Source organism: Canis lupus, chromosome 9 (assembly GCF_048164855.1).
Source record: "Canis lupus baileyi chromosome 9, mCanLup2.hap1, whole genome shotgun sequence".
In the NCBI taxonomy this organism is placed as follows: Eukaryota; Metazoa; Chordata; class Mammalia; order Carnivora; family Canidae; genus Canis; species Canis lupus.
The window spans coordinates 40,228,519-40,251,014 of record NC_132846.1 but is presented as its reverse complement, the minus strand read 5'-3'; the positions used below and the strand labels follow the sequence as shown (position 1 = coordinate 40,251,014).

Below are 22,496 nucleotides of genomic sequence, written 5' to 3'. Positions count from 1 at the left end.
TTCTTTCATTCAGAACATATTCCTCTGTCTCCCCATTTTGCTGGACTGTTTCTATGAGTTAGTCAGCACAGTAACTTCTCCTAAACTTGAAGGAATGGTCTTGTGTAGTGTCTTCTCCTGTGTAGACTGTGTGTGCCTGTTGACTTTGGATGGCTAGCTGGAGCTGTCTGGCATGGGCTGGGAGTCCTAGTGTCCTCCATGCTGAGGCTACACTGGTGGGATTGCTGGAGCTAAAGTGAGTGTGGACTTGGGTGGTCCCAGGACTCGGTGCAGACAGTGCACCAGCAGGACAACTGAGGCTGAAGTGAGTGTAAGCCAATGGGCCCTGGAGCTTTTCATGCAAATTGCCCTGGCAGGACACCTGAAGCTTAAGTGGGCACAAGTTGGGGTGGTCCCTGGGTTATCTGTGCAAAAGGCACCCTGGCAGGGTAGCTGAAATGCAAGTGGGTATACACCAGACATCTTGGGGGGGGGGGTCTGTGCACAGGGTGACCTGAGAAGGTAATTAGAACCAAGGTGGGGCATGGGCCAGGGGGACAAGGGACACTTGATGCAGGAAGTGCCCCAGTGGGATGTCTGGAACTGAGATGAGGCATGTCAAGGGCTTCTGAGGTGCTACACAGGACCACCCTGGGATGACAGCTAAAGCAGAAGTGGGTGAAAGCGAGGGTGTCCTGAGGTATTCAGTACAGATGGTGCCCTGTTGGGGTGATTAGAATGGAGGCTGGCATGGACCAGGTTGTCCAGGATGCTCTGTACAGGAGGCACCATGGTGGGGTGGCTGGAGCTGAGGTGGGGTGTGGGGTTGTGGTTCCAGGGTGCTCCATGCAGGAGATATTCTGGCAGGACAGCTGGAGCTGAGAGGAGCATGGGCTAGGAATTCCCAGGGGATTCTGTGCAGGGGGCACTGTGGCAAGGTGGCTGGAGCCTCCATTAGGTAAGAGGCCCCAGAGTGTTCTGCATCAGGTGTACCCTAATAAGCTGTCTGGAGCTGAAGTGGTGTGAGCTTGGAATTTTCCAGGGTGCTTTGCACCTGTGTCACCTTGGCATGATGCTGGAGCTCTAGTGATTGCTGGACCAGGGGTGTCCCAGTGTGTGTCATGCTGGGGCTGTCTTTGTGAGACAGCTGGGGTTGGTATGGGCTAGAGACCTAGGGCTCACTGAGGTGCCTGGACCTTGTTCCTATCCACACTATCAAGGTGGATGGAGATGTAATTATGGTGCTCACCAGCCCCTTCAGCATGGAAAGAGTTCTAGCAGCTACCCCTGATGTTTTTCAGAGTTCTAGGGCTTGCTCTTTTACATACATTTAGTTCCTCTTTTAAACTGTGGCTTTTCTGTGCCTCAGGGTATCTGGGGCTGGTGTGGACCAGGGGCATGGGGCTTGCTGGTGTGACAGGCTGGCCATGGTGCCTGGACCTTGCTCTCTCTGCACTATCAAGATAGAAGGGGAATATAAATCCTGGTGCTCCCTAGCCCTTCTACCCAGAGAGAGCTCCATCTGTTCCCTCACTGCCCAGCAAGTTTCTAGACCTAGCTCCTTTACACTCTCTTAAACCTTGGTTTTTCCTCCATGCCCCAGAGTATCTGCGTCAGGGACACAGTGCTTGCTGAGGCAGCAGACCAACCACAGCATCTGGAACCCTGCTTCCATCTGCATCACCGAAGTGGAAGGGGAACACAAACTGTGCCACCTACTAGCCTCTCTGACCCAGAGAGAATTCCAGCAGCTCCCTCACCACTGGACAGGAGTCCAGGGCTAGTTCTTCCATGTTCCAGTTGTTTTTCTAACCTTCAGTTATCCCTCCAAGCCCTAGGGCATCTGGAGCTGGCATGCACCAGTGACCCAGAGTTTGTGGAGGTATCGGCTAAGGTGTCTCGGTCTCTCCTGCCTCTTCCTGTGGCTTCTCCACCCTCTGTTGTGCAAAAGCTGTCCAGTCAGCTCTCAACTCCCCCTCAGGCAGAATTGCTCTACAAATAGATGTAGACATGGTGTCTCCATGGAGGAGATGAGCCCAAGGCCTTCCCATGTCACCATCTTAGACTGGAGCCTCTTCTCATGTCTCCAAAATACATTTCTTCTGAGAGTTTTCCCATTTTTCTCTTCTGAAACTTTATTATTTCATTTTCATATTTTGAAGGGTTTTTTTTCTTGACTCTAGAATTCTGTGTTGCCAGTATTTTTTCTTATAACACTCTAAGATGTCACCCAGTTATCTTCTGACTTCTATAGTTTTTATTGAAAAGTCAATCATCAGTCTTACTATCATACCTTTGAAGGGAATAATGTGTGCTTTTTCTTGGTAGTAGTTTGACTATGATGTGTCTTGGTGTAGCTTTCTTTGTATCTATCCTGCTGAGGATTTACATAATTTATGGGATCTATCAATTATGTATTTCATCAGGTTTGGAACCTTGGGCATTATTTTTTCAAATATTATTTTTGTCCCATTGTGTCTCCATTCTCACTCTAGGGTTACAGTTACAGGTGTGTTAGATCTTGTAAGTGTGTCTTGCATGTCTCTAGCCTTTTGAGTTTAAATTTTCTGTTTAGATAATACAGATAATTTCTTTTGAACTGACTCAAAGTCATTAATTCTGTAAGCTGTAATTCTTAGAAGAGAAAAACAAAAATAAAAACAAAAAGATGGATTGAAACTTTAATCTAGATATGGGTACATGGATCCCTGGGTGGCGCAGCGGTTTGGCGCCTGCCTTTGGCCCAGGGCGCGATCCTGGAGATCCAGGATCGAATCCCACGTCGGGCTCCCGGTGCATGGAGCCTGCTTCTCCCTCTGCCTGTGTCTCTGCCTCATTCTCTCTCTCTCTCTGTGACTATCACAAATAAATAAAAATTTTAAAAAAATTAAAAAAAATTAGATATGGGTACAGGATAGAAATATTACAATACCTAGCAATTAATAATCAAAACAAGAACCAAATAATTATTTGTGTATTTGATAAAACAAGTTTTTAAATATGCTATTCTCTATTGCTGTATCATTATTCTAATTCCCTTTTCTCTCATCAAATCCCAGTGGAAGACCCATCAGGTGTTATTAAAATAGGAGTGCTTGTATCCCTGTGGAACTTCCTGATCATCACAATGTTACTAGTGGCAGGCAGATCACATTATTATTAATAGTGGCAGGCAGATATTCATGCTCAAACTTCCTCTTGAAAAGGATGGTTTAAATTGACCTTCCCCAGGGAAAATACTAGAGGACCTAGCACTGGATTATTTTTCTCTCCATTTCTCTGCCGTTTCTAGTCTCTCTCTAGAAATAGTTGGGTAATTACACTGCCCTTTTCATAGGAAGTACCCTTCTACTCGATACATGTATTTAATATATTTTAAATGGGGATTATTTCTTTTAATTATTTTTAATTGAAGTTTGAAAACTAAGTTGGTTTCATGATGTTGTTACCTACCGATATCTTACACAGAGTACATCTGTTTGAAAAAGAAAAGGCAGAACGAAAAGCAAGCCTTTTGAAGAAAAACTTAGCAGGTACTGATGGATGCACCCCTTATATGAATATGAAAGGGCAAGAAGATCCCTTGGATAGTTTCCTGATGAAGGTGAGAATAAATTTTGATTGATTTTTATTACCATAATAATACATCATTTATTTTAATAAAATAAAAAATTATTGTTTATTATATCTAATATATTGCTATATTTATTATAAAATTATTCATATATTTATTATATATCGTATATTTCATATAAATTATACATATAGTATATAATATGAATAATGTATTTATTATAATAAAACAAGATTTTTATTATCTTGTGTTACTCCAAGAGATAATTGGCAAATGTTGAGTAGTTTGTTGATCTGTTTTTTTTTTAATATTTTATTTATTTATTCATGAGAGACACACACACACAGAGAGAGAGAGGCAGAGGGAGAAGCAGGCTCCATGCAGGGAGCCCGACGTGGGACTCGATCCCAGGTTTCCAAGATCAGGCCCTGGGCTGAAGGCGGCGCTAAACCGCTGAGCCACCCACGCTGCCCTGTTGATCTGCTTCTTATGGAAGGTCAGAGGAAGCAGTGCAGTATGGTTGCTGGAAAGCCTTTCTGAAGTACAGAGAAAAAGCACAAGGCAGCCCTAAGGTCTCTGTGATACTGAAGGACCATTAGAGGGAACAGAACTGAGAGAGAAGTGGGAGGAGGAGAGATGGTGGTTAAAGAACGAAATATTGGGGTTTTACATTTCTAGCGTGGGTTACTTCCTTCTGCTGACATCTGGGTTTTGGGCTCTGAATATAAGGGTTGAAGAGAGATGTAGGCAAAAGTATTGAAACCAAGGCACAGAAATCACAAAGCTAAATTCGTGGATCATCTACACTGGACCTTGAAATCTAGAATTATGGTGTGAGTTGGGTTTAGAAAGAAGAGATGAGCTTGGTCACTAGTAGATAGCAATTCACAGGATGAGTAGAGACTTCAGAGAAGAATGTTGGAGGAGGTTGGGAACCACTCTATTGCCAAGGAAGTGGCGAAAGTTTATTTTGAAATCCTTAGACTTTAACAGGTTATTATATAATCTGAATGTAAAACAAGGTCCACCAAAATCCAATTAATCTGAGGGTTTCCATTTAAAAAAATTCAGGAGCTACTTTCAAAGTAGTTTTAAGTAATTCCAATTTTGAATGTCCCTCTCAAGTAATTCACAGTAACACTTCCCAGTTTTTTTCACTTCTCTCAGGAATGTCACACTCCTGAAAAACTCTCCCAAACCAGCATCCATGGAACTCTGACCTTTTCTCCCATTGCCTTTTTTATTCTAGCTTCAGTAGTGATGCAAACCCATCATTACTTCAACAGTTCTAGTCTCTATTTCTGTTTAACATGACATAAAGCCCAGAAACTGAACCTATTTACTCAGCTTCCAGAGTTGAAAGTATCAAGAAGGTGGAAAGAAGACTAGAATTTATAAAGGTAGAATGTGTGGGAGTTCAGGGAAGAAGTATAAGCATCATCCTCCCCCTACCAGCTATTTACAAAATGGAAGCAGGATGATTATGGAAGCAAGGGAAAGATTGGGGGGGAAAATGAGACTTCTTTCATTTATACTTTTACTTTATCAAAATTGTTACTAGTAATGTTCTATAATCATAATGAAGTCTTTATGGAAATAACCATTTCCCTCCCAATTTTTCATTTAATTGTCTTAACATTCATTGATGGTCTTTGCCCGATTCAGTTATTTCATTAGGTGTAAAATGCTGATTTTTAAAATTCCTGTTATTCTTTCTACATTTATTAGCTCAAAATTTTCTGTAAAGAGTATAACTTCATAAACTGAGGCTCTTTGATTATCTGCTTTTCCAAGCTGAATTTCCTATGTTTTCAAAACATTTTCTCCATACTGTCATTTTAATATCTCTGATGTTTTAGTTTTCTCTTTTGAGTATGGCCTTGTCTCTCTTATGACTCCACAACTCTTTTATTTCTTTTAAGGGCTTTGCTCCTAAAGTTTTGTATTATGACTATATTTATATTTCAAAAAAAGGAAGTAAATGTCTCCGTATTAAATTCTAAATGGGAAGTTTAACCTGTGTGTTGGCATATTTAGGATAAAAGTGAAGCTATCCTGACCAAGAACTTTGAGAGAGACATTTTCTACTCTGAAGGACCAAAAGATGGGCAGAAAATTTGGGATAAGTGTCATCAAGATTCAACCCGTAAGGAAAAACAAAAATATGAGTTGGACAGACCTCCATATTCATTCAGCTGGGAAACTAAAACTACACAATCCCACTACCAGAAATTCATCAGTCAGTTGGCTACTCTTCTGAGCAACAGTATTGTACCCATACCAGCCACGGAGGAAGCTGTGAAAGAGAGGATTCAGGAAATTGGTGCAAATGAGCGGTCTTGGAAGTCTGTAGGTGTATTGACAGAGAAGTCATTCTTTCAAATTTGTTTCTTTTAACATGTCGATTATTTTTAATGCATCGGTTTTGATACTAGCTGATGTAAATTCTGTGGCTCTGAATTTTAACTTTGATTTTATTTTTAATACTACAGTGATAAAAAGGAAAAGGATGTCAATTATTACAGCAGAGGTAGTGTATTATATTTGTTAAGAGCAGATAGCCCAAGTATGAATCCCAGCTCAGCCATGGCCAGCTGTGTGCTCTTGGGCAGATCACTTATCCTCTCTGGGCCTCAATTTCATTTGTAGAATTTGGTGATAGTGGAATGGGGTTGGGGGCTGGAATGGCATAGATAGTTCTTATCTCACAGAGTGGTAAGGATTAAATGGATTAATACATGATAAATGCTTAGTTCACTTCAGTGTAAGCTCTGTGAATCCTGGCTTAAAAATAGTGGTATGGTGAAGATAATATGTCTATCATGCCTAAATACTGGCCAGGTCAGTAAAATACATCATTAGATCAGTTATTTATTTGAATTTAAAAGATTGCACCAGGAAGTTTCAATGGATGTATCTCCTTGTTGTGTCCAAATCATTTTAGTAAAATGTCATGCCTCTTCACCCCCAAATTTAAATAAAGATAGGTATTGCTTAGATTCAATGTGTTAGTCAAATCTGCTACAGTCTATTTATTACAGAGTTCTAATTTTTCTTTCACTTTTTGCTTAAAATTCATTATACAATTTGATTTCTCAGTAATGACTAAATGTCTCATTTTGTATATCAAAACTTTCCATTTCTTTTTCTTTTTAAAAATATATTTTTATTTATTTGACAGAGAGAGAGAAGCAAGGGGATGGCAGGCAGAGTGAGAGGGAGAAGCAGGCTCCCCAGTGAGCAAGGTGCCAGATGCAGGGCTCAATCTCAGGACCCCAAGATGGTGACCTGAGTGGAAGGCAGACACTTAACCAACTGAGCTACTCAGATGCCCCTCCATATCTTTTTCTAAAATCAGCTGATACATGTCAAATCTTAAAAGTCTTCCCCCATTTACCTAGTTTTTAATGTAATGTTGCTACAGTGTCAGTGTCAGTAGAACTTGCACATAGCTTTGAAACAAAATAGGAATCATGGGCCATCAGGAGTTGTATCTATCCTTTCTCCCTACAGAGGATGGAAAGCCTGCAGCAGAAAATTCTGAGGCTCACAAAGTGCCTGGAGCAGCTGCAGCATCACTCTGAAGAAGCCGCCGAAGAATCATCCCAAATGCAAGAAAGGTATAGGGAACAAAAAAGACCCTTGAAACGCCTGGAAGGAAAAATTGCTCTTAATGACCTTTTTCAAGGGAGATTAGACTTGGACAGAAATAAAGTAAGAATTTCCCATATAAGACATTTCTTTGACAATGAAAATGATCATATTATCTAATGTTTAAAACTGTTAATACTATTTATAGTTAATATTAGAAAAGAGGAAAATTTGCCACAAACCCTTAAATCTGCCTTTATAAAAAAGCCTCTCCTTGTTCCATATCTCTCATTTCTCTAATACACAATGAATACATGTATTCATTGTAAGAGCATTTGTTAATGTATTTCTTAATGTACTTTAAAAAGTGGATTAGAAGGAAAGAGCTCAAAGGAGTGACTGTATAGCCAGGACATCAGGCACTGTATCAGTTAGATATGAGGAGTATCAGGAAGGGGCCAGTGATGCTATTCCTCAGTCATTACTATGTAGACCAGTACCTTCTCTACTTTCTGCTTCTCTGCATCTGTAAGGAAGAGATGAAACGGTCAATTCTAAGAGTGGTATGGAGACAGGGTACAATATAATTTTTTTTAGGAGATTTTAAAAATTCTATTTCATTATCTCAATAGAATTGCATGTCATATTATATCTATACTATTTCTGTAATTGTTGTGGCTTCAAGCATAATCTCACTCATTCATTCACCACTCACTCATTCAGTCTTCCATTACACTCATTCGTCATATCTGTATCCAGCACTGAGTATAGAAAACTTCCAGACCTTAGTGAAGTGGTATTAACTATGTACTCCACAGAGTCTAAGGATAAATGCAGCTTCTACCTCTGTTCCTGAATATATAATCAATGATTATTCATTTCCCTGAAAAAATTTTAAAACGCTATATTAAAATTTAAGAATATTCAAGTAACACATGCTTTCTACAACTCTTAAAATCAAGTTAAAAGGCTCAAAGAAAACAATAATTTTCCCCAAACTTCTTTCTGCCTATTTTACCTCAGGAACTAGCAGTGTATATATTTTCTACAAATATTGCCATGGTTATGGAAATATACAAATACATATATGTGGGTGGTGGTATTTTTATAAAACTGAGACTATGCTAGTCAAATACTCTTCTTACATAGTAAAAAGTAAGTACTTCATGGTTTTTCCTTAAGTTAAAAGATATAGATTTTCTGGGACGCCTGGGTGGCTCAACGGTTGAACGTCTGCCTTTGGCTCAGGGGTTGATCCTGAGTCCGAGGATCAAGTCCCACATCGGGCTTCCTTGCATGGAGCCTGCTTCTCCCTCTGCTATGTTCTGCCTCTCTCTCTCTCTCTCTCTCTCTCTGTCTCATGAATAAATAAATTAAATCTTTAAAAAAAATTAAGGTATTCCTTTAAGAGCTGCATTGTATTCCAGAGTGTATAGAAGTTATTTATTTAATCACTTCCCAATTGATGGACTGTCAAATTATTTCCACCTTTTATGCCACTACAAATAATGCAGCAATAAGTAGACTTATACATCTATCTTTTCACATTGGTACTTTTCTTCCCCTATGGGATTGAGTTCTAAATGTGAAATTGTAGAATCACAATGAATATTTAAAATTTTAATAGCCACTGCCAAAATACTACTTCCAAAAGGTAGAAGGAATTCACTTTCTAAATAGAAATATATGAGTGCCTATTTCTTCTTTACAGCCTAGCCAACATTGGATGATGTCTTTAAGGTTGGTTTCTTAGATTCCTTTACCTTTCTACTCCTTGCAGAAGGTTGAGTTAACCAAACTCTGTGGTTCATAACACATTATCTTGAGCCGTAGAAGGGCTTTCTCTTATTTATTCCATTTAAGTCCATTTTTCCGTTCCCTCTTCCAAAGGAGATCAATCTCGAGGGGCTGGGGTGGCTCAACTGGTGAAGTATCCAACTCTTAAATCTCAGCTCAGGCCTTGATCTCAGGGTCATGAGTTCAAGCCCCACACAGTGTGGAGCCTACTTACTGCAACATGTGTGCTTCTGATGATCCTTCCTATCTTATTCTTTTAAGCACTATGAAACATTCTTTTCTTTGTGCTTTATAAAATATTGCCTTAAATTCTCCATTTTCAGAAATTATTGTTCCTAATGCAATGTTTTGTTTCATGTTTATCTGATATATCTTATCCTTTTATTTTTTGCATTTATCTTTGTGATTAAAGACAATATATGGTTGTATTTTAAAAAATCAGATTAGAAGGTATCCAATTGGTAAATTTAACATACTTATCTTTATTACAATTATTATTATATTAGTTTGTGTTTTTGCTAACTTTTTTCAAAATTTCCATACATTTTACTTTCCTTTTGATGGGTAGGAGGTGTTTATTTTCCTGGTTTCTATGAAGATAGATACATTTTTTCCCTCTTTTTTAAAGTTATATGTTCTATTTTTATTCTTATGTTGGTGTTCCTTAATTAAGAACCATATTCTTGGGCGCCTGGGCGGCTCGGTGGTTGAGCGTCTGCCTTCAGCTCAGGGCCTGATCCCAGGGTCCGGATCAAGTCCCATGTCGGGCTCCCCACAGGGAGCCTACTTCTCCCTCTGCCTGTGTCTCTGCCTCTCTCTGTGTGTCTCTCATGAATAAATAAATAAAACCTTAAAAAAAAATACTCTAAATATTTGTCAGAATATCGTGCCCCTTTGGTTGTTGACCTCCATCCCCAAATGTGTTGGTATTCTCTAAATTTTTAATTTTTGCAGTGTTTTAACATACTTTCTATGTTTTCTTTTACTTGGTCCTAATTATTTTTAGACAACCACTAAACTTGACCAAGGCATTTGGTACTTTGTAAGATCCTGTTGTGTTATGTAAGGTGTATAGTATTGCATTAGTCATGATGAAAAAATATACAAGAACTGTAAGAGATCAGTTCTTATCACAATATGGAATTTATTGGAGATACCAACTGCTCACACAGATTAGTGTCACAGATAGTCCCAACACTTGAACTCACTGCAATAGCAACAGGAGGTGGCCACAAAATTATTACAGTAGTATAGGATGTAGTATAGTTAATTTTATGCAGTTATGATTTAACATTGCATCTTCATGTTTGTTTATATTTCTCTTGAATGATAATGGTTTCATGAATGATATGTTTGGGTAATTTTTTTTTTTTTTATGTTTGGGTAATTTTTAATACATTTTAACTTTTTACAATAGATTTGTGATATTTTATGATAACAAATGATAAAGCAGACTAGTTTCTATAGATATTTTATGTATTTGTGACATATCTAACTTTTTCTTAACTTTTCTGATATCTCTAGGCTATTTGGTTCATCTGAGGATTTTTTCAAATTCTTGCAAATCTTCACAAGTTTTCCCAATATATTTATTGAAAAAAATATCTGTGTTTAAGTGGACTCCTGCAGTTTCAATCTGTGTTGTTCAAGGTCAACTGTATACACACATACACAAACACACATCCTTGATGGGTACTGTCTTTCCGGAGAACCCTAATACACTTTGCCTTTTTAAATTTTTCGTTTTAATTTTTTAAAAAAAATTTAAGATTTTATTTTTAAGTAATCTCTATACCCAGCATGGGGCTCAAACTTACAACCCCGAGATCAGGAATCACACGCTCTACTGACTGAGCCAACTACATGTCCTTGCTTTTTTCTTTTTCTTTTTTTTAAAGTTTATATCCTGTTGTCCTTTTATCTGCCTTCTTGGAGAGTTTTCAATCTAATCTTTCAACTCAGTTTGTTCCTCAAATCAAGAATTTATTCATCTTATTTATCTCACCTATGATGTTGTTCATGTCAACTCTTACATTTGCCGGATCTGCTATTTCTACTTCGTTGTTTTAGTTTATAATTTCTTCATCAGTTAATGTCATCTCTCCTGAGTACCTACAACTTTTAGTAAAGGTAAAGTTATAATTTTTACATGAAACTGGAAGTGATCAGAGAAAACAAGGCCTTGCCCTAAATTTCATTTAGTGGCAGGTGAAGAATTAGTCCAACAGAATCCATTTTTTAAAAAAAAGATTTTATTTACTTGAGAGGAGAGAGCACGAGCAGAGGGAGGGGTATAGAGAAGGAGGGGCAGAAGGAGAAGCAGACACCCCGCTGAACAGGAGCCTGAAGCTGGTTTGATCCTAGGACCCTGAGATCATGAGACAAAAGCAGATGCTTAACTGACTTAGCCACCCAGGCACCCCCCAACAGAATACATTTAAAGAAACAACAATGGACAAAAATAAAGTAGGTTAATGTTAACACTTTGTTGAGTGTAATTGTTTAATGTAAATTTTATACCTGTCAAAGTGGCAATTTGTACATATAGTTTTAATTTACTCAGTCAGCTTTGTAATATAATTCTTGATAAAAATTCTTTTTAATATCAATATTTCAAAATGTATTTAAAATAAGATTAATATCCTTATATCCTGCTATTTCATATATCTGTAATTTAAACATTTATAATTTAGTAATTTTAGTAATTTATAATTTTAGTAATTGGTAATTTTTGATTATTTGGTTCATATTCTCTTTCACTTTGCAGATTTTATTTTATATACTCTAGTAGGATTTTATACTTTTCTTCATTTAAGTCCTATAAGTCCTTTGTATCAGTCTTTCTTGTAAAATGTATTTCTAGGTCTTTTTTTTTTTTTAAAGATTTTATTTATTTATTCCTGAGAGACACACAGAGAGAGAGAGAGGCAGAGACACAGGCAGAGAGAGAAGCAGGCTCCATGCAGGAGCCCGATGCGGGACTCAATCCCAGGACTCCAGGACCATGCCCTGGGCTGAAGGCAGGCACTAAACCACTGAGCCATCCAGTGATCCCCTATTTCTAGGTCTTTTATAGATTTTGTCTATTGTTAATAGCATATTTTCCCCATTTCTATTTGAAGTGGTTATTACAACTATAAATAAATGCATTTTTATGTTTTATTTTTAAAAAAAGATTTATTTATCTTGCATATATGTGCAAACTGGAGGGGTGGGGCAGAGGAAGAGGGAGAAAGAGAATCTCAAGCAGACTCCCCGCTGAGCATGTAGCTCAGTGTAGGGCCCTGAGATCATGACCTGAACTGAAATTGAGTCTGAGGCTTAACCAAATGAGCCACCCAGGTGCCCTGCATTTGATATGTTTATATTTTTATGAACTTTCTACCATCTTACTGAATTCACTTATTAAATCCAATAGTTTTCCTTACTATGGTTTTTTGAGCCACCCAGGTGCCCCTCGTTTTCCTCTTTTTTTTTTTTTTCGTTTTCCTCTTTAACCAGGCTTTCTTGGAGCATCTATTTTATTTTTCCAAAGAATCAGTGGTTCTTTTTTAATATAAATTTTACTAGCTTTTGATTTATATATAATGAAAATATATGGTATTTTTATTAAATTTGTATACTTTTTTTGCTGGTAAAAACTTCATAAAGTACAGATTATTAGAAAGAATATAATTCAAACCACTAGTAATCCTACCACTGTGAGATAACCAATGTTAACATAGAGGCATAGTTTTTCTTTCTTTTTTAGAGATTTTTTATTTACTCATGAAAGACACACACAGAGAGAAGCAGAGGCATAGGCAGAGGGAGAAGCAGGCCCCATGCAGGGAGCCTAACAGGGAGGGACTCCATCGCGACCTCCAGGATCACGCCCTGGGCTGAACGCAGCGCTAAACCACGGAGACACTGGGGCTGCCTTAGGCATAGTCTTTCTTAATCTGCTTCCTTCTTTTAGCTATATCAGTAGTATTTTCTCTTAGTAATATATTTGAAACTTGACTTTTAGGGAATGTATAATCAATCATATGTCATTTATTTAATTTTTATTTTTTGACATTTGCATTGTTTCTATTTTTCCATGTTGTAAATTATGTAAAGAATATCTCTGTATATTAATCTTTATCTAAATATTTATTTCCTTTTAATACATTGCCAGAAAAGTTGATATAATCTGTTACCATCTGATATTCATAAAACTGTTGGCACTGAGCCATCAATTTTATTTTCAAGATTATTTTAATAATGCATATTTATGGTAGAAAATATTTTACGTATGCAGAAGTATTACTGTCTGCAGTTTATTAGCCTAGAATAGATCTGGTATGCTAGTGTGGACCACCACCTTAAAGCACAACTTCTTTATTTCAATACTGTTGATCTCTACAAAGGAAAATTCTGGGACTAAGAATTTATGGATAGACGAGCATGCCAAGATATCCAGACAGCTAGAGAAAGACAATGAGCAGCAAACATTATTGGATATTCAGCAGAATTTACAGATTGCTACAACTCAAAGACTAGAGGATAAAATTCAGAAACTTCAGAAACAGCTCAGTGATTTGAAATTGTCAAATAAAAGTATGAAAACTCAACTTACAAGAGTAAATGTCCTTAAGGTAAGCGAAGGAAGTGAGGCTTTCGAAAACTTCTTAAGCTTTAGTCTATTATTTTAGCTGCATGTTTCTCATTGAATTTTTTAAAAAATTAACATTAAAATTATTTTATATAAACACGAGTTTGTATAATATTAAAGGATATTGGATAATAAAATTAGATGCATTGACATCTACCACTTATTTTAAAAACCAGAATATTATCAACCCCACTGAAGCCCTCATATAATCTCTTCCCTACTTGTCAAAGGTAACTGCTTTCTAAATGTTAGGATTCTAGAGTCCTTGCGTTTTTTATTTTATTTTGGTCTTTCTTATTGGTGTAATAGTTAAAAATTTTATTTTGGAGGCTCCTCTTTGGATTTTCTTCATATCAAACTTCACTCGTAGTATTTCAAACATACATTTTATGACTTACAGGTGCCCTACTTACAGATCGATGTTATTTTGCCATTTTATCAGCAATATTTATATTTCTGCAAAGTCAGTTATTTTCTCTATTTCTGAATTTAGTTAGCAGAGACTGTAAGACTTTGAGGACATGAATACTCGTTAAACCCCTTTAAATCTCAAGTGCCTGTTTATAAAAGTACGCAGTGATTTATTGATGAGTATGATGGTTGAGAAATGTCTTTTTTTTTTTTTTAAAGATTTTATTCATTTATTCATGAGAGAACAGAGAGAGGCAGAGGCAGAAGCAGGCTCCTTGTAGGGAGCCCAATGCAGGACTCTATCCTGAACACTGGGATCATGCTCTGAGTTAAAGGCAGATGCTCAACTTCTGAGCCACCCAGGTGTCCCAAGAAATGTCCTCTTATTTCATAAATTGTGAAATTTTCTTTGTTTTCCATATCTAAAGAGAGAGAGAGAGAGAGAGAGAGAGAGAGAGAGAAAGAAGAGGAAATGAAACATGAGTTATATCATGGATCTTGTCTGTCTTTTATTTAGAAGAGATCTAATTAGTCACCTCCCTTCCCCCAACCTCATACCCTCACAGGACAAAACAATTGAGAAGCTCAGGCAATCTTTAACACAAGTTGAAGCAATGGAAGGGAAGGCAGTTATGAAAGCAGAGAACTTGAAAACTACATTAGACTCTGCCAAGCAAGAGGCAAGAGGAGACAAAGAGAAAGTCCACCAGATGTTAAATGCTGTCACTCCTGAGCTCTGCACAGCAAAGAACATGCTTGATAAAGTACCAGGACAACAAGAGGTTTGTTTTGTTCGTTATTATATAAAGGGTCTTTAAGTTGAAGTGATCAACACTCATCTCAACTTAGACTCTATCTGAGCCAGACAAAAAGGAGTTTGTTTATGGAGTCAAAGGTGAGTTAAACAACCAGACCTCTGGGGGCGCAGAGCTGCACTTGGGCTGCCGGATCGGCACCTGGAGCCTTCTAAAGTTTTCTCAGCGTCTCTTCTTAGCATCTCTCTGTGTGTGTCAGGTTGTTTTATGTTTAGAGATTCTGTAACAGGAGAGAGAATCCCAGGAAAGGATCTTATAAGCCCAGTTAAGGTCAAATGTCTATTCCTGGTGAATCTACAGCAGCAAGGGATGGCATACATGATTATCTTAGCTTTGGTTTGCATATACATCCACTGATTAACCAATGACAAGAGGAAAAAATGTCAGAGAATGGAAGTTCAAAGGAAACCATGTGTCTGCGGCTAAGTCACTTTCTAGGAAAAGAGGATAGTGCTTCTAAATTTGCCTAGATTTTCACTACATTTATAAGGCAGATGTTTTAAGAGACTTTTAAAAAATATTTGAGACAGAAAGAATGAGTGGGAGGGGCAGGAAGAAGGAGAGAGAAACCCATGCAGACTCCACACTAAGCTCAGAGCCACATATGGAGCTCAATCTCACAACCTGATCACAACCTGAGCCAAACCAGGAGTCAGACACTTTAACCTACTGTGCTACTCAGGTGCCTCTGAGGAGAATTCCTAAAAGGCTGATAATTTGGGGGTACTGTGGAATTATATGCCACATCTCTATTACCGGTTGCTTAAGAAATATGTAACTTTAGCCAATTACCTTAAAAGATTCTTGAGGCAAAGTCATGATATTTTTTCTCGTTAAACTTCCCCATATTTATATTCTTGTTTTTTATTCTTCTCAATATCCCTTACTATATTTTCAGTCAGCTCTCTTCTCCTTTGGGTACTCTGTAGTTGACTCTTTACTTGAGAGGACTTTGTCTTGTTCTTGCCTGAGTTCAACCATCACATCTTCCTTATCTATGAGGCATATTGGATATCTTTTGTTGTCCATTTTTATCTTTTTATTTTTTATTTTTAAAAAGATTTTATTTATTTATTCATAGAGACACACGGGGGTGGGGGGTGGGCAGAGGCACAGGCAGAGGGAGAAGCAGGCTCCATGCAGGGAGCCCGATGTGGGACTTGATCCAGGGTCCCCAGGATCAAATCCCGGGCTGCAGGAGGTGCTAAACCGCTGCGCGCCACCGGGGCTGCCCTTTATCTTCTTTTTAAAAAGATTATTTATTTGAGAAACAAAGATAATGACAGAGAGAGAGCGTGAATGGGGAGGAGACAGAGAAGCTTGCTACTACTGAGTAAGGAGCCTGAGGCAGGACTCAATCCCAGGACCCCCGGGATCATGATGTGAGCCAAAGGCTTAATCAACCGAGCCACCCAGGCACTCCTGTCCATTTGTATTATGAATTACTATATTTCTGATTCAAAGTAAAGGTGTTCCTGCCCTCTACAATGTCTGCAAATCCTTGTTTGAAAATGTTTTTTAAAAAAATTTATTTAGTTGAGAGAGAGTGCGCATATGTGTAAGCAAGGGAGGAGCAGAGGGAGAGGTACAAGCAGACTGTGCTGAGTGTGGAGCCCATGGAGGGGCTCAATCCCATGACCCCAAGACCATGACTTGAGCCAGAAATCAAAAGTCAGATGCTTAACCGACTGAGCCACCCAGGTGCTAAATTTAATCTATATCAGGTATTGTGTCAAACATGTTTCTTTTGCTCTGTGGCAGTTTTGGGGGGAGGGGAAGTATTTTCATCACTTAACTAGCTATTTTCTTCTTTTTTTTAAAAAAATGTTTTATTTATTTATTCGTAAGCCACACACACACACACACACACACACACACACAGAGGCAGAGACACAGAGAGAGAAGCAGGCTCCGGTGCAGGGCACCTGATGTGGTACTTGATCCCGAGACTCCAGGATCATGCCCTGGGGCGAAGGCAGGCGCTAAACTGTTCTGCCACCCAGGAATCCCCTAGCTGTTTTCTTCTTAAAGAAATTTGGAAGGATAGTCTTTGACTTTAAAATCCTTTTAATTGCCCTCCCCTCTCAATTTCAGGTGTTTTCACTTTAGGGTAGTTACAGGGCAGGGTTTACTTACTTGGTTTCTTAACTCAATACTACCCTCTTGTGTTGGCACAGTGAGTGCAGTTTCTGAAGTCTATCGTGTCAAGCCTTTTGTGATGGGGTGGGGGGTTATGTGATGCCTGATTCTGCAATGTTCTTGTTTATAGAAGTACCTCCTTTTCCACAGTTTGCTTTTTTCTTTTCCTTTATCTCCAAACCTCCAAGGAATACCTCACCTTTCTAAGTATCTCCCTCTCTCCTCAGAAACCCTGTCCTTCAGAACTGCCATTTTTGGGAGTGCCTGGGTAGCTAGTTGGTTAAGTGTCTGACTCTTGGTTTCTGCTCAGGTCATGATCTTGGAATCATGGGATGGAGCCCCAAGTTGGGCTCTGCACTGGGCATGGAATCCACTTCAGATTCTCTCTCCCTCTCCCTCCCCTCTCTGCTCATTCTCCAGCTCACTTGTGGGCACTAGCTCTCTAAAAATTATTGGTCTCATTGCTTCAAAGCCCCTTTCTTTTCCTTTGCACTTGCCAGTTTTCTTATCCACCAGGTCTTAGACTTCTTAGTATTTCCCCATTTATGCTTTGTCCTATTTCTGGGATACCACTGGAAACCAGCTGCATCCTCCAGTGTGGGCTCAGGAGATGCCTCTACTGGTTTAGGATATTTATTTTCCCCAAACTGAAGTCTGTGATATTCTCTACTTATGCTTTAGATATGATTTGTGGGTGGTTATAACTGCTTTCCTTAGAAGATCACTACGGTTTTTGGAGGAGAAATGGAAAGAGATGTTTAGGGGACTACTATTACCATACAGCAAATCCAAACTCCAAAAAGGAATTTCCTTAGGGATGAAAAACAAGCAGCAATAAAATTAGGTTTATTCTATAAAGTGTAAAAATAAAATCTTAAAATGAAAAGGACATTTTAAATAAAGAATTCTTGTTATAAAGAGACCATATTTCTAGCTTAAAAATAAAACTTGAATGTAGAATGTTACATTTCATAAAGAAATGTTTAATAAGACTACATTTCGGTTACCAATTTCATTGTACACAATAAATAGGTGACCAAAACGAATGATATATCTTGTGTTTTGGGTGGTTCTTTGCAGCTTTCTGATTTTCGAGAAACTATTATGAAGATGTTGGGATTTAATGTGAGAACAGCTGACAAGAAAATCATCAATCACCTAAGGCTTGTTATACAAGATTATGAAGCATCTAAGAAATCAAAGATTGCTTCTGATTGTAAGACTAGACAGGATAATGAATAAAAAAGTTTGGTCTACATTGCTGCCAGCAAGAACACAGAAGATATAGACATGTCTTCCAACATCTTGAATTGGCTACATTATGAATAAAATGCATTGGGAATTTTTCACTTGAAAAATTCTCTCCTTTGATATTTGGCATTTAACTTTTCTTTGTCATTATCTTATTCTATACATTTATTTATGGTCTAGTCTTGATTGTTACTTATAATATATACAATATCTTTATTACTACTACTTTAAGTAGGATATTAACCAGAACTTGTGTTCTTAGTTGGACAGACTATTTCTAAAATGAACAATTTTGGGATATACATCCTTACAAATCCAGGTAAAGTTGTGTTCTATAATATGAATCTGTCTCACCTATTTGATTAACTGAGAGTGTGAAAGTCAGATATGAAATGTTGAATGGTAGGAAAGTAAGAATTCTTATAAATGTGCAACAGACTGTTTTGTGTTTTTTTACTTTCTTAGTACTTAGTGTTTGACAGTGTATTTCTAACTTAATCTCTAAGTTTAACGAGTTACTTTTTAAATAGTATAATTCTTATTTATTTCATTTAATATTGGATACTGCTCCTCTTCCAAGGTAGTGTTAGACTTATCCAAGATGTCCTCTGTAGGAACAAATCAGAATCTGGAAAGGCCTATTGACACTAAATGCCTGCTGTGGTTATTTGAAAAGATCTCCTGTGGGACTTAGTTTTAGAAGCTGCAAGGTGGGAGGTATCAGGTTTTCCTGGAGCTGACAGAAGTTGCACTTTAGAGAAAATGAATATCCTAAATACTCAGTAAAGGACAAGATGAGAATTGTTCAGTTTCAATGGTCACAACTGTCTTCTCAAGCAGTGTGATAAGTCACTCTGGTGTACTGCAGGGATCCCAGCATGCCACAGAGTATTTCAAATTTTAAGGGAAAACAGGGATACTTGACATTTGTCAGGAAAATAATTGAACTGTCACCAATAGTTTCCATATTGGATCACTCTTCATTCTTTCTGATAACATCCTCTTTGAAGGAAATTGCCCAGGGCTTCTCAGGATTTATAAATCTGTTGCCAAGCAGGAGTCCGTATTTGGTATCAATACCTGAGAAGTTGACTCCAGGCTCCCTGGTTGCAACGTATGCAGCTCACTTACCTTTGCTCTCAAGAGCATCCTCATCCCTGACAAAAGGAGAAAGGTAGGGCAGCCCTGGCCAGAGCTTCCACTTGCTGTGTAACCTGCTGAAGCAGTAAGAAGCACCTTCTGTGTTCAGGATTCCCCTAGGGCCATGGCCCAAGGTCGGTTGCTGCTGCAGCCTCACAGAGCACACACAGCTGGAGGGACAGACTGTACTACATCAGGAACCAGGCAAGCTGTCCTCTGCTTTCTAGAGCTCTTCTTTGAGGAAGTGCAAATACTACCTGTTCCTGGAGTCAAGCTTTCCACAAATATAAAAGTGCCAAGGTGTGGCAGTTTCTGAAAGAGCCACTTTATAAACACATTAAAGAAAAAAATCTGTAAATACCAAGAGGACTTAGTCTTAATAATCCTTCATAAATTGTGTTAATAGGAACTGATTGTCCAACCATGGAGCAGTGTAAAAGGTGAGCTATATTATTTTTTCTTTTCAAACTTACACATACCTTACTTGATTGAAAGCCTTATGGTACATACGATGTTTAAAGTAGTTGAGCTCAGCTTTGTTCACACTAACCTCAGCGAGCTGTATTTGGGCGTTCTATGCTTGAGATGGCTCAACTGCTGCTGTTATCATTGGTTTGTTTTCTTTCAGGATCAAGGTGGGTACTTTCATGTAAAATCTTATTTTTAATTTCTTCTCTGGCAATTCTTTCCTGGATTCTTAGCTTTACATAATTATATACAATAGGATCAGCATCCTAAAGTCATGAAGTTCAATCCTCCTACTCCAACATCACATGATCTTCTAATTCTACTAGTTCACCAAAAATGTCCAAGGCCAGCTACAACATATCCTAATGAACCAGATGATTCCAATCCCATGCACAGGGAATGTTTTTGACATCTAAAATTCTTAGGACCTCAAAGGGCATCCCCTTGGAAGATTCAGTGGGCTCCAGTGCAATAGCCATGGGCTCTAGTGGGCTCTTGTGGCCCCTAGCTATGCTAATTCTTGAGCAGACAAGGAAGAAGGACTCTTCCAGTATGTGGAACAGTCTTTACTAGAACTGCTTTCAATCCTGTCGCCAAATTACTGACACTGTTCTTCAATGATGAAAACTGGGTTTAGATTTAAAACTTTAGAAGAGCAGTTGTCAATTTTCAGATGTATCAGAATCACCTAATGAACTTAATTTTTTTTTTTCTGGGACTATCCTGAGATTCCAATTCAGTTAGCGTGGTGTAGGGATGAGGTATGGATATTTTTTTTCAAAGCATCTTAAGTCTATGAATTGATAAGACTACTTTGGAAAGCAGTTTTGGCAGTGTATTTCCTTTTTTTTTTTTTTAAAGACTTTATTCATGAGAGACAGAGAAAGAGGCAGAGACACAGAGGGAGAAGCAGGCTCCATGCAGGGAGCCTGACGTGGGATTCAATCCCGGGATTCCAGGATCATGCCCTGGGCCAAAGGCAGGTGCCAAACCGCTGAGCCACCCAGGGGTCCCCAGGCAGTGTATTTCCTGTTGCTGCTGTAACAAATTATCACAAACTTTGTGGCTGGAACAATATTATCCTACATTTCTGGAAGTGTCACCAGGCATTGGCAGGGCTCTATGTTACTTCTGGAGAGGAAAAAATCCATTCCCTTGCCTTTCCCAAACTCTAGAAGATGCCCACACTCTAGGCTCATTGACACCTTCCACCTTCCAAACCAGGGACATCAGGCCCTTCTGGTCTTCCATACATTGCCATTTCTCCAACTCCCTTCCTCCTGCTTCCCTATCCCTGTTTTAAGTACTCTTGTGATTACACTGGGCACAGCTGGACAATCCAGAATAATTATTTTAAAGTCAGTTGATTAGCAACCTTAATTCCCTTTTGCCATGTAGCCTAAAATACAAGTTCCAAGGATCAAGATATAGACTTTTTTGGGAAGTATTATTCTGCTGACCATAATTCACAGCTACGCAAATTGAATACATACATGCCTTATAAACAAGAAATTTTATTCCTATACATATACCCACCTAATAGAAACGTACATATATGGGGCACCTGGGTAGCTCAGTCTGTTAAGTCTCTGACTCTTGGTTTCAGCTCAGGTCAGGATCTCAGGGTCATAGAATTGAACCTCCTGTTGGGCTCCTCACTCGGCAGGGAGTCTGCTTCTCTCCCTATGCCCTCCTTTGTACTCTCTCAAGTCTTTAAAATAAAATAAATGGAAAAAAAGAAATGATATATATATATATTTATATCTATATTTGTATATGTATATGTATATTTATACTAGTGTGTGTGTATATATCAAAAAGACATAAAATTATTCATAACAGCATTGTGCATAATTGCCCCAAACTGGAAACTGCCCAAATGACCAAAGCAAAGTTAATACCGCAATAAGATCTGCTAGTTACGCGGTAAGATCTCCTTCACTTGTGGGACAGGGAGAGGTCAACTGGAATGAATTTTCTTACGGGCCAAACTAGAAAGTGACTCTAGGCCTAAGACTAAGGATTTGTCAAATAGAGAAATGGTAAATTTTAGGGGCTCCATTGAGCATGCAGGAAGGCTGTGAGAACTAAGAACTACTTGTTGCACATCTGCTGTTAACCAACCAGCCTTATAACCCTTGGTCGAGTCCTGGGTTGAACTCAAATATTAAAATAAGCCTCAAAATTAGGAAATGTGTTCTGGATTTCTGACCTGTGACTCTGGGGTTTCAGAAAGCCCCAACTGCCCTAGCACAAACATTTTTCAGGTCAGATTAATGGAGCTTGTTGCCCCAGGCCAGGAGCCATCAGGCACAGCCAGACACTTTCGGTCTGGGGGCCGTTTCCTCAACTGCAAGGTGCCATTTTCAGGCCTGAAAGGCTGAGAGCCACTGCCTCTGTCTTCGCCTGTCTGGTGTGTCCCAGATAGGGAGCATTTCCCTGCTTCCGCAAAAGAGGGGCCATTAGGACCCGTACAAACCTACTCTGAGGCCTCGCCTGCGGCCCAGCACACCCTAGCGACGAGTGCGGCTGCTTTGCCAAGACCACGTGCCTGGGCAGGATTCCTGGTCAAGAGCCTACAACCGACGCCGCCAAACCGCAGGTGCGACCCCGGGCCGCGCGCCACCGCCCACACCGGCCTAAGGGACCCGTCGGCGAGCGAGCGAGCGCCACTGCGCCTGCTACTGCGCCTGCG

At 38.9% G+C, this 22,496-nt stretch overlaps 2 protein-coding genes across 4 annotated transcripts in view; one reads left to right on the top strand and one right to left on the bottom strand.

Moving 5' to 3' along the window:
• The window catches only part of LOC140640089 (coiled-coil domain-containing protein 170-like), a 52,637-nt gene extending 34,324 nt beyond the window's left edge, over nucleotides 1–18,313 (top strand). For all 3 annotated transcript variants that reach the window (XM_072838901.1, XM_072838899.1, XM_072838900.1), the window contains exons 4-9: nucleotides 3,448–3,583; nucleotides 5,591–5,902; nucleotides 7,067–7,267; nucleotides 13,333–13,560; nucleotides 14,555–14,770; nucleotides 18,023–18,313. In XM_072838901.1, the coding sequence (XP_072695002.1) occupies nucleotides 3,448–3,583; nucleotides 5,591–5,902; nucleotides 7,067–7,267; nucleotides 13,333–13,560; nucleotides 14,555–14,770; nucleotides 18,023–18,184 (1,255 nt within the window). In that variant the 3' untranslated portion in view covers nucleotides 18,185–18,313. The remainder of the gene's footprint in view (nucleotides 1–3,447; nucleotides 3,584–5,590; nucleotides 5,903–7,066; nucleotides 7,268–13,332; nucleotides 13,561–14,554; nucleotides 14,771–18,022) is intronic.
• Nucleotides 1–22,496, bottom strand: part of MTHFD1 (methylenetetrahydrofolate dehydrogenase, cyclohydrolase and formyltetrahydrofolate synthetase 1) — a 124,087-nt gene that overhangs the window by 101,339 nt on the left and 252 nt on the right. The gene's annotated exons all lie outside the window — the stretch shown is intronic.